We start from the raw sequence: 16,939 nt of genomic DNA on the forward strand, positions 1-16,939 counted from the left end.
AGACTCTCTTTGTATTGTGCATTTTGAATCAACTGTTGTGCACTAAGACCCTTGAAACCCTTTTCTGACCTCACCTGTCAAGGTAATACCCTCTGCTCAGGTAAGAGCTCTGAGAATGCCCTTCAGCAAACACCAACAAGAAACACATTAAGGTTGTTCAGTTAGCTCCATCTTCTTTATGGCTTTTACCAAACATGTCTGTACATATTTGAGAACTTTCTGCAAATACAGGCATATCATTCTCAATCTTTCTTTTTCCTCATACACCAAGAATGCATGTGCTCTTTGCATGTCTTTGCTGAGCCATAGCAGGTGAGCTAAGTTTCAAAGCAAGGCCTCCCAGTTTTTCCAACCACCTATCTCCAAGCTTTTTTTCAGCTTGGAGTTTCATAGGTCTTCTGAAACAGTACTTTGAAAGACAGCACAACTGTACCTCTCCTAGGGGTACAAGAATTTAGGTAGAATTTAACACACTTTAGAAGCTACAAAACAGTAATTAGTAAAAAAATGTTACCTCAGTTTCTATGCAACTCTACACAGACTTTTCCCACAATATCCAGCCAAGGATAACAATATTCAGCCGTGCATCTTCCAAAAAGGAAGTGAAAACAAATGAGTACAGGACTTTTCACTCAAGGGTCCACCACAATCTAGTCTCACTTTCATAAAGCCCAGTATTTGCTTTGGCTTCAACAGAAAATTCCCAAATATAAACAGAAGCAAGCAATCCCTAGGCTTCTATACATGAAATGAAAAAGCAGTTTTATGGTTTGAAATGTTCACTAATCCACTTTGACACAATCATTTTAGCTATAGACATAACAGGTTGTGATACCACTTCTTACTCAAGTGCGCAAGAAAATATGGAAAGCATTAAATGATGAAAATGTGGACTTTTCCCATCATGTAAAAGCAGGCTTGAAAAGAATCCTGCAAGGGATTAAGAAAAGCATTCAGTACAATTGGTAAGTTTTATACATTAAACAAGCTGCTCAGTTAAGCAAAGTGCTCCTAATAAGTCATCAGCTGTTTTCACATCAATGTGAGGGGAACCTGGAGTTTTCAGGAACTCCCAATACAAACTATCAGCTTTCTGAACTCTGTTTCAGAGTTAATAGCAAGCTTATGCTGAAAACATCCCTTTGTTCCCCCTGATGAAGAAGAAAACAAAAATCCAGTCCAGCAGCTGCATGCTAAAATTACGAACACTCTCTAAATGTAACAAAGCATGTCACTGGTTCCCTGGCTGAAGGGATGAATCTGATGTCTGAGAAGAACATCCTGTAAAGCAGAAAAACCTGGGGAAGCAGGTTTGTCTTAAAAGTTGATATCCAGGACATCACAAAATTTCTAGTGATATACTCAGAATTGAAACATTCATACAGTATTATCTGATGATTTTCATAATCATGTTGAAGACAGTTTTAGACATCCAAACAACAACCACTGTTACCTGCTTACTGAATTCATCGAAATTCACAAGGGGTCCATTGTGGAATGTAGGATAATAAAACACATATGCCAGCATCCAGGGGAATGAGTGGGATGACTTCTGGGTCGGTGCATGCCAGCAGTACTCCAGGCTGAAGCTAGTGCAGAAGAGGCAGCGGACAGACACGGTGAAGAGCAGCAGATAATACTCATTTTCAGTGTCATACCACTTTCTCTGCAAGACAAAACAAAGCCTGATCATGACAGTGCAATGCTGTGTTTTCTCTATGGTGAGACACCAATATCTACTCGGATCCTAACTTGTGGGGTCAGCAGCAGCTGGAAAAAACTAAAGCCAACAGCAGCTGGAATGAGTATATTAAGTGAACAGCTCTAAACACACTAACAACAAGCACTGGCTTTTGATGGAGAAAGGTCCTCCAGAGGTACTGCAGCCAGCATAGAGACAACAGCTTGATTTCAGAAACATGTAAGCCTGTGAAGAACTAGGACAGCAGGAGAGCTTTTCTTACAAAAATGAAACATTATCTACCTCAGATTTAGTCCAGTAATATAATAGTCAAACCATCTGGAAACACAATTGATAGCCAAGGGACTGCGAGGGCTGAAGCTAGCAGATCTAGACTGCTAGATCTGAAGAGAACCAGCCACTCCTGAGAAAGCCTAAGGCTGGAAAAAATGTTGCTGAGCCTTTATTGCCACTTTGACACTTGGTATCACACTTGTTGCCAACAACAAACAACTATCATCACAAAAACCTTGGAAACATCGCCAAATGTAGTTTGGCTGATATTGCAGTGGACCCTTTGCTCCTCAGAGCAAGGCACAAAGCTGACCACACCACATATATGCTTATATCAGCTGAAGAGATATATGCTTATATCAACTGAAGGGACAGTATGCTGCTATAAAGATAGATGCCATTACAGACAACCACCACAATTAATCTGATGCTTAATTATTTCTTCTCACTTTACCTTGGTTTCTTCCACAGCTGGCATGCGTAAAGTGGCCAGCAGGATAAGGGAGCACAACCATGTCAGGAGCGACAGCTGAAACTGAGCCACCACAAAGGAAATAGCTGCATGTAACAAAATGACAGCAAAGCCCTTGATTCCCAGTAACAACCAGCAGGCAGCCATTCCATAAACCATCAAGCACCATGGTTTATACTGTCAGAAAAAGAAAAATTAACATTCTTTAGTTTAATTATTTCTAAAGAAAAAAGGCACTCAATACCTGTGCTGCCTACACAGGTTCTACAATCAAGACAAATATAGTCAACAAGATTAGGAACACACATGGAAATACACAGAAACCCGACTGTATCCCTAAAGGTGAAAGGGAAAGTGTTTCTGCAGTAGCATCATGTGAAAACCAGATCCTCCGTAATGTGAGGGAGAACATTACTTCTTCCCCTCCTTCCCCAAACTAACAGGTGTGACACCACACACAGATCATTTCCCACAATCACACAATTATTTAGCAATCATGCCAAAGCCCAGGCAGCCATCATTTTACATACTTTCCTCAGAAAGGAATAGCTGCACCCTTGTTATGCATACAAGTCAAACAATGCTGTTTAGTGGCTTACAACAAGGCAGAGGCTTTTAAAGGTTGGAGGCTGAAGCCTCCAAACATTAAGGCAACCAACCCCCCCCCACAAGTCACACCACAGAATGGGATTTACTATATTCAGGGGCCTCACTGCAAAGCCTTCCACGTCCACAGTAAAAAAACCCATCGGAAGCTCCCTACGGTGAAGAAAATCCCTACATACCTTCTCCACCAAGAGCCTGGACACTTGTGATACCAGCAGGTGACCAGCCAGAAGCCACAGTATGTGTTCCCTTCCCCATTCAATCCAGTAGCTCCACTCAAAGTCCATGGGGTCCTGTGGCATGAAAGGAAGTGGTCACAATGTGTATCTGGCCAAAAGGGACAAGGGAATACCTGTGCAATATGCTAGCTGTATGTTAACCAACGGAACTCCTACATCTCAGGAACATCAATTTAGCAACCCACTTGGATCACTTACAGAAGTGAACTCAGACAGCACCATTTTCACTTCCAGTGGGGCAAAGTTCATGAAAACAGAGCTTTAGATGGTGTTGTGCCTCCTAAGCCTCACACTGGTGCTGAAGCTGAGCAAGCGCCATCTCTCCTGAGGGATTCAGAGAGCAACTCTGCTCTGCCTTGGAAAACAAAGAACTTCAGTGGAAAGGTGCTTTGCTAGAAGAGTTTAATTCCCTATTTCAACATAGCTTAGTTGCAGTCAGATAGAGTTAGGTCAGCTAGAGTTACCTGTGGCATGAGATTTTTATCTAAATTAGGTAAGAGGGATCAGCTGGTATCCCGTGTCCCATACAGAGCCCCACTAAAAGTTCATCTCAAAACTGCCTAATGGCTTTCTAGAAAGCACGCATCAAAGGGCCATAACAGCAGTGATGGCAGATCTAAACACCAAAGCACTTCCACAGACATCCATTCCTGGTTTTGTGTAAGCAACCTTTAGTATTAGTTGCATTATTTGCTTTTGACCTCATACCCTTTCGAAGAAATGCAAGCAAGGGGGCTGGAGATGCATTTGATTGTTTTTTGGTTTGGAGTAGAGAACTTCTAGTTTTCTTACTGGTTTTTTTTTTATTGAATACCAATTATGTTTCTTTAAGACCTTACACCTCAAAAATCTGCTCTCCTCTATCCTGTACTACGGGCCAGCCAAGAGAAAAACATGTTAATGGACATTAAATATTATCCAAATCACCCACTGACAAGAAAAAGGAGGAAAAGGCTGCAGGAAGCATCAACGTTGATCCGGGTTTGTGATGTAGGAAAGGATAAACACTTAAGCCAGAGATCACGAGAAGGAACAAAACTTTGGTTATGATTCTTAGATCAAGACACACCCAGTCAATCTCTCCTCCTCATCAGAAACATTAGACTAAATCTGCATGTTACTACAACTTCTGAAGCTAAACCAGAAGCTTGGATGCACAAAGGGCATGGAGGCACAATGTTCACATCACTGCCACAAAACTAGATGCTGACACCCCTCCTACCTTTTTTAGCCCCCAAAAGAGAGTCCCTGGGTCCAGCCCAAACCTTCTGTCCATCGCAGCTTCATACTCTGCAGGGAAGAACAAATCCTTGATAAGGACACAGCAGCCAGAGCAAGAAGAGTCTGTGATGAGTTCTCTGCTGCTCCAGAGCAACACATTCCCATGCTGTCTTCACCAGTAAGGATATCCACATTCAGGGAAGGGCAAGTCACCACATCACTGCTGGTTGAGGGGCCCAACCACACCACAGCTCTGCCCCACACCAATGGCAAAGGAATTTCCCAGAATTTGTGTTTTGATTCCCACTTGCATCAGGGACAGCAGCAGTGACCTGCCTTTTACCACACAAGAGCTGCATCAATCCTCATTCGCCATTTTTCAGAACTGCCTGGTTTCTCCCACCAGAGCAAAAGGGGGACACAGACCCAGGAGCTGCCAGTACAGCCAAAAGAGGGAAAAGCTGCTCAGAGAAGCTACCTCCAGAGCCCATTGCCATCACATTTTGCCACCTCTGCAGAAGACTTGTAGTATGCATGGGTGTACAGCTCTGTACCCAGTAACACAGCACTCCTTCTGCTGCTCTGCAAATACCTTTCTGGCACTCCGGTATTTACCTTGAGCACTTTCAAGAGCCAGGTAGAATCATTAATGAAAAGCCTTGCTGATTAAAGCCTAACAAGATGCAATATATATTTCCCTACCAAGCCTCCCTAGCTATTTATACTTTTATAATACCACCTTTACTTCCATTTAAATACCAACGTGCTACAACGCATCTTCTTTTCATCTGCAAATCATACTTAATTTGTTTAAAATCCCACCCTTGCTCTGCACTACATAGCTCCACAGCTCCAAACCAAGCCACCACAGCCGCTACCAAGAGGGAACATAAGGCAGAGCTAGATGTTTGGAAAGAAACTGACCACAAAGCTGTTCAGACAACCCAGCACTTGCACTGCGTCCCGGACTCAGCACCGGAGCCCCAGAGCTCCAGGCAGCGAGCACCCACCTGCCCGAGGGCCTCTCCAGACCCTGGCAAGTACCGTCAGAAGGCACGGCTGCTTCTGAACCACCCACCTGCGAGGGGCTGCAGGTGACTAGCCAGAAAAAATAAGACAATTCAAACACAATTTTCTTGAACTTTCCTTATCTGAGTAGCTGAGCTTCAGAGGTCCCCCACGTCTTCTCCCTGACAACCACATCCCAGGACACCATTCCTGGGCCTTTCTAGCACTCAAAGGCAAAAAAGGCCTGGGACAAAGCTCTCTGCCCAGGTGGCACCAGCCTGCTGCTTCCTCGCATAGGGCAGGCTGGCAGCTGGACAGAAGACAGGGGCTCCTCGCAGAGGAACAACGTAGAAACCAACCTAGAGAGGAGAGCTCACACCGAGCAGCCCCGTCAGCCAACGGCGGGAAGTTGTGCCCGAGCGAGCACGCCCACGTCCCACACTTACTTCGAGACACTTGGTGCGCTTCGTAGAAAGCGTAGAGATGGGAGCCCACGGTGAGGAGCCCGTAGAGGCACAGTTCCCAGGCCGGCAGCAGCATGGGCACGGGAGCGGCTCCCGCCCGCCGCTTCCGTGCGGGGCAAGAGAGGACCGGAGCGGTTTCCCGGCGGAGGGCAGACAGACAGCGAGCAGCGGGACACCCGGCACGGGCACCGCGGCTCCAGGAACCCGCGCTCCCGGGCTGGGAGGCGGCCGCGCTCCGCCGGCAGCTGCCTACCGGTATGGCAGGCGAGCCCTGCCCGGCCGCGCCGGCTGCAGAGGCCGCGGGGCCACGGGCTCAGCACGGCCGGCGGCTGGCGGGACCCTCGGGACAGAACCAGGGCCAGGGCCGGATCCTGCCTGCTCTCACCGAGCCGGGGCCCAAGGGAAGGGAGAGGAGACGACACGGCGCTCCCCCGCTACCTGAGGAGGGCTGTGCCGCCGGGAGAGGAAGGAGCGGCAGCCACGGCCTTGGGCGGGCCGACCGGAGGCTCCAGCCCCGCAGGCGAGTGGGTGGCCCCACGCCCGGCCGTTCCCGCCACACGGGCGACCCTGCGCCCGGTCCCGCCCGGCCCCTTAGGGGCGGCGGCCGCACGGCGGAGGGAGGGCGGGGGCGGGAGCGGGGCGGAGCTGCCGGCCCTGCGCGCCCGTGGCCCAACGCTGGGCGGCGCTGCAGCCCGCCCGATTACAGGGTGTACATGCACCTGCAGGGTGTGCGCAGCTACAGCCTGTGCGCACACAGCTACGGGGTGTGTATACACGTACGGGGTATGCACACACAGCTACGGGGCGTGCATGCACCTACAGGGTGTGCACACACAGCTACGGGGCGTGCATGCACCTACAGGGTGTGCACACACAGCTACGGGGCGTGCATACACCTACAGGGTGTGCACACACAGCTACAGGGCGTGCATGCACCTACAGGGAGTGCACACACAGCTACGGGGCGTGCATGCAGCTACAAGGTGTGCACACACAGCTACGGGGCGTGCACACACAGCCACATCGTGTGCATACACCTCTAGCGTGCACACAGCTACAGGATCTACACACAGCTGCGGGGTGTCCGTAACAGCCTTTCACAGTCTCCTCACCCACCCTCACCAGAGTACTAGGCACACTTATGCTGGGACACTATTGTTACAATTATCACGACTGAATTTGATAAAATAGCAGGTCTTAACTGCATCAGCAAAGCAAGAACATGGGGGTTGGAAGTACTGGTGGTGACAATTCCCTACTGGATCAACCTGCATTTTAGCAAGAGCTTCCTCCTCCTGGAACTGCAGACAAGACTAATGAAAGTCACCGTTCCTAGTGTTAAAAGCACATTGACTTTCCAACCCCAAAAGTCCGGGCAATCTATGTTCATCTGATCTTACACCACGTGACTTTTAACCCTCTCTGTTGCTGACATCAGTGATGTCATATTTTAACAGGGGAAACATTTCATATTCTATTGGAACTTTTCTTCCTAGATCATTAAGTTTCTCTTACAAAATAGTATTTCTGTTCCCCTTGATCACTTGGCTGCATCCTCAAATTCCTGTTTCCGGATCTTTGAAAGCCAGGCTTCTATCTGTTACTCCAGGTGAATGCATAGAACCAAAGAATCACAGAATCATTAAGGTTGGGAAAAACCTCCAAGATCATTGCGTCCAGCCTTTGACTGAATACCACCATGTCAACTAAACGACAGCACTAAGTGCCACATCCAGTCATTTCTTCAACACTTCCAGGAAGGGTGACACCACCACCACCCTGGGCAGACAGTTCCAATGCTTAACCACCCTTTTCATGAAGAAATTCTTCCTGATAGCCTCAAGCTCCACCAGGGGAGGTTCAGGCTGGATATGTCGTCTTGTCCTGTCAGTAGTTACCTGGGAGAAGAGACTGACTTCTACCTGGCTACACCCTCCTTTCAGGCAGTTGTAGAAAGTGATAATGTCACCCTTGAGCATCATCTTTCCAGGTTTAAACACCCCCAGCTCCCTTTGCTGCTCCTCACAGGACTAACTCTCCATACCCTTCACCACCTCCATTGCCCTGCTCTGAACATGCTCCAGTGCCTCAACATCTTTCTTGTAGAGAGGGGCCCAGAGCTGGACACAGCACTCAAGGTGTGGCCTCACCAGTGCCCAGTACAGGGGGACAATCCCTGCCCTGGTCCTGCTGGCCTCACTATTGCTGGTACAAGCCTGAATGCCACTGGCCCTCTTGACCACCTGGGCACACGCTGGCTCATGTTCAGCTGGCTGTCAACCAGCATCCCCGGATCCTTTTCCACCAGGCCATCTTCCAGCCACCCTGCTCTGCTCCAGTCAGTTATCAGTCTCATCAGCACAAGGAGTTGTCTTCACTATCTGAACCAGACATTAGAAGAGCCTGATAATAAGAGAAAGGCTTGAAAAAGTGCTTCATCATTATGTCTGCTTATCATAATCACTCTTGAACACCTGAAAACTCTGTGCAGGACGGCCTGTGCACGGCCCACCTTGTGGGCTTCCATTGAAAGGAAGGAAAAGCTGGTGCAAAGTGCAAAGGGGAAAGCAAAGGGCAGAATGCCTGACTTTTGCCTTCACCCTCCACCACCATGATTGCCACGGAGTGGACCAAGGTTTGGCTGCAGTGATCAGGCACCATGCCTGCATTTCGGAGAACGGGCCACCGCATTCAAGCCAAACTACTCCCAAGATTGGAGGATGCAGATAACGTATTCCAGGATATAATTTCCTTTCATTAAATGAAAATGCTTCATTTCATGAAAGGGAATGAAATCTTCAGATTTCAATGAGTATCGTTTCATTAAGTTGCAGGTCATTTCACTGCACTTTACTTCGTTCCATTACATTTCAATAATTTACCTTGTTGTAAGAATTTTTTTTTCAATTTCATTTCCTTTCAATATATTTAGTTTCCTGTCTTTTTCTTTCACTTCGTTTCTTGATTTCTCATTTATTTCCTTTCATGAAAAAAAATCTTGACATTTCATGAAAGGAAATCTGCAGATTACTGTGAGTATCATTTCATGAAATTTCTGTTCATTTCACTGTACTTCACTTCATTTCAATCCATCTCATTAATTTGACTTTGTCACAAGCATTTTCATTTTTAAAAATTTCATTTCATTTCATTATAAATCGTTTCCTGTCTTTTTCTTTCACTTCATTCCTTGATTTCTCATTTCCTTTCATGAAAATTCTTCATTTCCGTGAAAGGAAATGAAATCTTGTGATTTCAATGAGTATTATTTCATAAAGTTTTGGTTCATTTCACTGCTCTTCACTTCATTCCATTCAATTTAATTGTTTTCACTTCATTTCAGAATTGTTGGCTTTTTCACCCTAACTGGTAAACAAGCTTGGGCCTGCAGCTAAAGTGCCCATTGGCTTGCATGGGCTTAATCTTAAAGGTCTGGGGCAATCGTGTTGTGACTCTGCCATGGTCCTGTTGGCATGCATTTTCCGGCCCCAGTCTCCCTGGAGCTCTAGGCTCTTTTGGTCTCTCAGCCCTACCTCTAAGCCTAATGGCAATCTTCTTGCTGGGACTGTGGTCCACATCACCATGGGTAGTTCAGATTAGAATGTAGGACCAGCCAAACTGGGACCCTGCCTGGATCACTTTGGTATGTCATTTCCAGCGCCTGTGTGCCTGGAGCTGTAGGCTCTTCTACTCTCTCAATCCTAACCCTAGTGACAGCTTGGGACTGTGGCAGAGCTCCTCATCGCCATAGGTGGCCCAGATTAAAAAGTGTGGAGATAGCAATGTTGCACCCTGCCGTGACACCCTCGCAATGCTGTTTCTCGCCCCCGTGTCCGAGAGATGTAGGTTCTTTTCCTCTCTAAACCCTAACCTTAACTCTAAACCTAACCCTAACTCTATTGGCAGCCTGGCAGTTTGCAGGAGGTCTTCATTGCCATAGGTGGCCCAGATTAAAAAGTGAGGAGACAGCAATGTTGGCACCCTACTGTGATATCCTTGCAATGCCTTTTCTGTCGCAAGTGTTTCAAGTGCTCTAGGTTCTTTTACTTTCCAAGCCCTAGCCCTAACTCTAACCCTATTGGCAGCCTGGCACTGTGGCAGAGATCCTCATCACCATAGGTTGCCCAGATTAAAAAGTGTGGTTATGGCAATGTTGGCACTGTGCAATGATGCTCTTGTAATGCCTTTTGCAAGGGGCAGCCTGGAGCTGTAGGCTCTGCAGCTCTCTGTGGCAGCTTGTCTCTGCTGCCAAGATCCCCATCACCAGGGCTGGAGTGGATTCAATAAGTGTAGAGTGAAAAATCGTGATACCCTGCTGTGATGCCCTTGCAATACCTTTTCTAGCCTTAGTGATGTCTTACCAACACCAGATAGTAGCTGTATTAGAAAATAGCACGAAAAGTAAGTCAGCCTGAAAAAGGATGTAGATGAAAAAGAAAGCAAAATGCTTCCTGTTTTGATGGCTAAAACTAGCTGTAACATAGAACAACTCACAGAGGACGCAGCAAGAGTCTGTGGATCCAAACCTGGTGCCCACAGAGACAAACTACAAGGCTGGGTGTAGAATAAGCTACTGAAAAATGCCACAGCTGAGGGAGAGCACGTAGCAGAAGCCAGTGGTGAGGGCAGGGAAAGCTTGTTTAAATCATGGACATGTTGTTCAGGGGACTTCAGTCAAACTGGTACAAATCACCTTTTAGTCTTACAGCTGCCCTCATGTAACTGACACAAGCCTATAAGCACAGTACCATTAAAATTGGACATGAACTTCTCTGGAACATTTTTTGCCCCTCAGTAACACTTTGGGCAGGCAAGCAGGGCATGAGAAGGACATAACTATTCCCTACTACACTTCTCCAGAATAATTATTTCCCAGCTAAGACAAGTTTTTTCTAGTTATGAGAGGGAAGGGTTTTTTCCATATGTTCAGGTAGGAACATCATACAGGTCTAAATTACAGTGTTTCATACATATATATAGATCTGCTAAGTATGGATCTGCTTTTCTTCAGCTGGACAGACAGTCTTTAACTAAGGAAAAGTTATTTCTTCACCTGGGAGCCAAGAGGTACATTTCATCAGGAACACTTATACGATGGACTTCCAGGAATTATGAAATCACTCTTTGAGAGAAAAAGTCCAGGTTCATAATGGTCCACGTGAGCCTCATTTGGCCATGTCTACCTTCTAAGAGAGTTCACATTTGAACTGGCATGGTACCAGAACAATTTGATTTTGAAGGTGTTAGACTTCACTCTGTCCTGTATAAGAGGTAACTCTCATACATCCAAGTAGTCCATTCTCCCATGGATATCAATACACTACTCTCACAGGGAAACCAAAACTATGTGTACACAGCTACTAAGGAGAGCATTCCCATCCAGTTTCACCCTGACACACAGGAACTGTACCCAAAACATCTGGTTCTGCTGCAAAAAAAATGAGAGCAAAAGTATGTGTAGCTACTAGGGACCCTTTAGTCTCCAGGCTAGAAAATAATTTGAATTAATGGAACTTGAGAGCATGTTTAAGTTTTTTTTCTTTCATTGCTGAATAGAACTGATTTGCTCAACTGAGACTTCTGTCTTTGAGGAAAGAGTCAATGCTACGAGCCCAGCTCTCCCGGGCAGCCTTACAATAACAAAACACAGAGAGTGTTCATTAAGTAAGAACATGAAAATACCACCAGGTGAGTAAGCAGGTTGCAGTTTCAATAGTGTTTTCATCACAAACATTGTGATTTTTTTTTTTAATTATTATGAAAAGCTCTTTGACAGTGCAATTTTAAGTAAATCATTCTGTACAAAGCTTTTTTATTTATTCTTTACAATTTCCACCACTGAATATTAGCCTCTTCAAAGGAAGAGCAACTTGTCAGAAAAAATGCCTGTTTCAGAATTTAATGAGAACATTTCTCTTTTCTCTTAAGAGGATTTTAATGTGATGGGTGAAATACAAAGAATAATTAGCCCCATTGGAGAGTAAATTTCAAACAATATTTTCTTTTTACACAATCTGAACTGGGTGAGCAGGATTTGGTTTTGGTTCACCAACCAAGGAAATTATTAATTAACTCTACTGGCAAAGTCTTTATCCTGGTAGATGTCCCAACCTTAAAACACCCAGCTTGGCTTTCAGATCCTCCAATTTTCTTCTAAAAACTAGGTTATAAAATATCATTATTATTTTACAGCCAATATATTCAGGGCTCAAACATGCTGTACAGCTGGAGTGGCAGGTTATTCCCTCTAATGTGAAATATCACTTGATTACGCTGTGAAAGGGTTTTTAGCACAAGCAAATTCAGATGCTCTCTGCTGTAAACCTCAAAAACACTGCAGACATGGACTAGCTAAGACTTTTGTCCTTTTGATCTCAGAATCCCTAAATTAGGTATAACATCAGACCAAGGATGAAAAAAGATGAAGCTCAATAATGAAAAGGGCAGAAGGGAGACTTTGCAAACTGTTTGTTTTCATATATTTTCATTTTTCCACTAAGAACAATTCCTTTAAAGTGCTGGGGGGGATTTTTTTCTTGGCACAATCTGTGGAAATGGTTGGAGCTGTTTAGAAGGGACAGAGAAAAGACCAAGGCTAAGGTGATGAAGCACCACTGGCACCACAAGCATAAGAGGAAGAAGATTGGATTGGTGCCTGCAAAAAATGAATTGGTGAGGGCTGGAAAACCAGCTGACCAGCTGTACAAGGGAACTAATCTCCATGTCAGAGCTCTCAGGTTATCTCGGTTTACAGCTACATTTGGCTGAAGTTTATGCTGGTCTGCAAGGCCATATCTAACATAACCAAGTGAGATTTCAGATACTCTCTCCCACTCTTCCACATATTGAAGAGACTAATGTGACAGAAGCAGCACACAGGGACAGATACCTGTGACACTATCCAGAGCCCTTCTACACAGGCCTTTGGGAGAGGGGCTGGGGAAACTACACAAGAATTTCTGAGTTGTCTTGTCCTGATTCACAATCCAGGATTCAGTGCCAGACTTCCAGGCTTCTCTGGCTCTCAGAGGAGTCTCAGACATTCTTGATGTATGTTGAAGCAATCTATAAGGAAATGTAGTAACAGATTTTTTTCAGATGGGGTATTAATGTGGAAAAATCTCTGCATAGGGCATTAGTCCCCTGGGAAATCATAGTCCAGACATCAGGTTCCTGAGGTGATCCCATTTCATTAGCAGACTTTGTGCCCTTTGCCTTAAGCCGGTGGAGGCTGGTTACAACATGAGAAAAGATGACATGCATCACCACCACCACCCCAAAAATCAGACAACAAACAACTTTCTACACCCAGTTCCAAATGACAGGGTGCTGGGAAATAGAGGGAGTTTCAAGATAGCTGCTCATTTCCTTCTGTGACTGGAAACTAATTGCTGCAACCACAGAATTCAAAAAGAAAGGGAAGCAAGACATAGAAATGCAGGCAGTAACAGTCTTGTAACAGCTAAATTAACAGAATTATATTATCTGTCTGCGAGACCATGCTGAAAACTTGCAGTATTCCAAATCATACTCTTTTTTATGATGGGTTGAGGCAGCATCTTGCTTTAGTTTTTTACCACAAATGTAAAAAAAGAAAAATTATTTGAACCAGATGTATTACATGTATGCACATTTTAGGGCAGCTCTGACTTAGCAGATGCCTTGTATTAATAATATACAGTTGTGACAGGAAATGTGGTTTAGGTTCCTGGAAAAACATAAAAGCTAATTCCATTACTCCATTTCATGGTGCTTTTCCTCAAATACTAAACTGGTTTTGATTATACTGAAACCTTATAGTGAGAAGACTTTGTCAAGAGTATTAACTTATCGCTGTTTATCCTCCTTCTAACACATCTTCCCCTGCTGACCTACATTCTGGGCTACCTGTGAACAAGCCTAAAACACACAGACAAAATTGTTGTACAAGACCTGGCAATGTTGCAGAGTCCTTTTACCATTTCAATTATAATTTTTCCTTGGAGGTTCTGTGTTCTGCTTCCCATTCCCTTTTTATTCTGCCTGAATAAAAGCATTCAAGACTCTTTCACTTTAACAAAACATTTCAACAACAACAGCCACCCCCCAAAACCTCTTATCCATAGTAACTAGACAAATCATGGTAATTGATCTCTAGAGGGAGTTTATTAAAAGCCTAAGCACAAACACTTTCCAGAACACTGCTGTAATAAGCATGAACTCAAACAAATGCTCAGTTTGCTATCTGCAGTTCGTCACTTCATACATTTCAAGCAACTGACTTGAAAAGGGTTTCACTCTAGGAAAAGGGAACCGCGTTCTGGTGGATTAAGAAATAATACTGAAATGAATTTGTTTCAACTAACTTTGTCTTCAGTGCCAGGAGATTTATACAGCTTATGGATCATTGTATGTAAACAAAAGTTACAATAAGAACACATTACTTCCAACGTACCTAAATACACATATTTTTCACTAGTAAACCTCAATTAAATCCTACATTCAAGAACATTAGTCTGATGATTAACAAGCTATTTTATAGCCAAAGAAGGATAAAATATTTAATTGATACCTGACAGTAGAAAAGGATAACCAAATAACAACAAGCAATGAAACAACCCACACCACAAACACAGACAAACATCTACAACTAATATTGTGTTTGGAGCAAAAGCAAATGTCTGGAGGTGAATTACAAAATTAGAAAAAGCTGCGTTTAATAAAAGCTTAACTGAGCTGCCCACAATGGAAAGAAAATGCTTTGAGGTTTGACAGGGCTCAACCCCTCCCCTGCAGACATCTCTCCATCAGTGTATCAAATGACAGTACATTTAACCAATGAAAAAACGAATCATTGAGCTTTCATTATTCCATCATGATACAGCAACACAACACTGAACACTGATGTGTACCTCCCACCCTCCACCCTGAGGTATCGCATCCATGTCTGGATTTGTCCTCACCCCTCCCCAGAATTACAGTATTTTTCACAGCACAGCTGATTCGTCAGTCTAAGTGTTTGTTTTCATTTGTGGGATCTTGAAAGTCTCCAGTAATGCAGCTTTGGGTTTGACCCACACTGTAAATTGCATATGAGGTGAACCAATGTATGAGATGATACCCTCAACAGTATGGCCACGGTAGTCCTCTAAATGATAACGTTTGGCAATATCATTGAAATCACATCAGGAATTGTATTTACACATGTTTAGATTCAGGCAGATTAGGAAAGGCCACAAATAGATTCCCATTTTGAGTGGGTTGAGAAAACGTGGAATGAAAAAATCTGGTTTTAATTCTGGAATGCTTTCACTCCTTTTACTTTTACTACACACTTCTATTAATTTATAAAAATCAACAATTGATCTGAGATTAGCTCAGTTGGTTGGAGCATGGTGCTAATAATGTCACAGTCATATGTTGAATGCCTGTATGGACCATTCAGTTAAGAGCTGAACTCAACAATCCTTCCGAGTCCCTTCCAACTCAGACTATTCTGTGATTCTGTGACTGTTTTCTGAAGATTTTTCTCTGCAAACTGCACCTCTTATCTATCGGTAGCACCTGAAGGGGCAGTAAGCGATTTCATAAGGAAACAAGCATCACACTGTCTGCTATGAAGAGATTTTTAGTCTTAAAAGGGAATGTCAGTAGATGAGGAGTACAATTTAACCTTGCTCAATGTGAGGAGTAGAAAATGAACAAAACTGATGATCTTTTACCAAAGAAAGCACCCGAAAGTCCCTGCTGAGGCCACAGCTGTTTAAAATACATAAATATGTAAATATTTTTTCAAGAATTCTGCTTTACTGCTTGATACCACAGCAGTAGAGAAAAACAATGTCCCTTAACTAACCTTCTGCAGACTTGTATCAGTACAAATCATAACAGAGTCCTGGATCCTGTACCCCCCTTAAAATTATGCAGGGGAAGAAAAAAAGAATGAGAGAGATTCCTGTAACTAGGAATTTATGGAATTACATGAATAAACATACTAAACAATTTCTTAACTTGGATTGTAAACATAGCAGAAGAAGATTTTATCAGCTACTAGAGAAACCAATGCATAAAAGTTGAAAAATTCTGGTGACAAACTTCAGATTAGCAGCTGCAAGGATAATCCTCTGCTGCATCAACCCTCCACATTGTTAGGACATGAGCTACCACCCAAAATCCTTAAAGCAAGACTGAATTTTTTCATTACAGTGCACAGGGTCAGTTGACTACAAGACAGCTTTCACCAGGAAATCCTGGTAAAATTCTGCAGTCTGTGTAATGCAAGTGATTAGACTAAATTATTACACTGGTCATTGCTGGTCTTAAACTATGTGAAATACCAAAAATTATGATGTGTGCATATATATCAAGGGAAAAGCAGAGTATTTTGCACAGAAAAATAGAAAACACAAGTGCAAAGGAAGGCAGTATTTCAGCAGAGCCAAGACTTGGCCAAGCCTTGAAAAGTTTCAAGTGAGCAGATTTCAGCACCTCTCTGGGTAACTTATTTCAGAAATACAATACCCTCCTAATGGGGCTTTGTCTAATATTCCTTCTGAAAAATGATATTCCAAATACCAACAGATTTAATTAATTCACTAATCAAAGCCTCCAAGAAAGAAGCTAGGAAAATCTAAATTAGTGTTTCATAGTGTGTGAAGAGAATCCAGGGAGGCTGAACGGCTCACAGGGATCTACACTGTGTATACACATTTACACAGCTGACTTGCCACAAATTGTGGTGAGAAATTTCTGAGAATTTTTAAACTTACATCCTAGAACTTTTAAGAGTATGGTCTTCTGGGGAACAAGAAGTCAAACTGACTCCTTCATTACCATTCTGAGCACTATATGTTAGTGAGTACCTTTGTATATATTCATACAGCCTCTCCAACATGCACACATGAAGATTTTCAGTAGCAAGGAAATGTCTGTCAAAGCACTGGAGTTGTGTGTTTTGAACAGATTAAAGAAGTAT

The 16,939-nt window shown here is 43.9% G+C and overlaps 1 protein-coding gene across 7 annotated transcripts in view; it reads right to left on the reverse strand.

Moving 5' to 3' along the window:
* The window catches only part of HHAT (hedgehog acyltransferase), a 124,655-nt gene that overhangs the window by 78,162 nt on the left and 29,554 nt on the right, over nt 1-16,939 (reverse strand). For 5 of the 7 annotated variants that reach the window (XR_014850725.1, XM_085054902.1, XM_085054908.1 and 2 more), the window contains exons 1-5: nt 5,968-6,539; nt 4,515-4,582; nt 3,233-3,346; nt 2,430-2,624; nt 1,454-1,666 (exon numbers count right to left, since the gene is read on the reverse strand). Coding sequence is in view for 6 of the 7 variants with exons in the window: in XM_085054902.1 (XP_084911028.1) it covers nt 1,454-1,666; nt 2,430-2,624; nt 3,233-3,346; nt 4,515-4,582; nt 5,968-6,061 (684 nt within the window). In the remaining variant the exon portion in view is untranslated. Of the gene's footprint in view, nt 1-1,453; nt 1,667-2,429; nt 2,625-3,232; nt 3,347-4,514; nt 4,583-5,967; nt 6,540-16,939 lie in introns of those variants that run through there. The other 2 variants (XM_085054903.1, XM_085054904.1) reach the window with 1 other exon arrangement.

The sequence above is a fragment of the Lichenostomus cassidix genome, chromosome 3 (assembly GCF_008360975.1).
Source record: "Lichenostomus cassidix isolate B80296 chromosome 3, HeHo_3.0, whole genome shotgun sequence".
NCBI classification, from domain to species: domain Eukaryota; kingdom Metazoa; phylum Chordata; class Aves; order Passeriformes; family Meliphagidae; genus Lichenostomus; species Lichenostomus cassidix.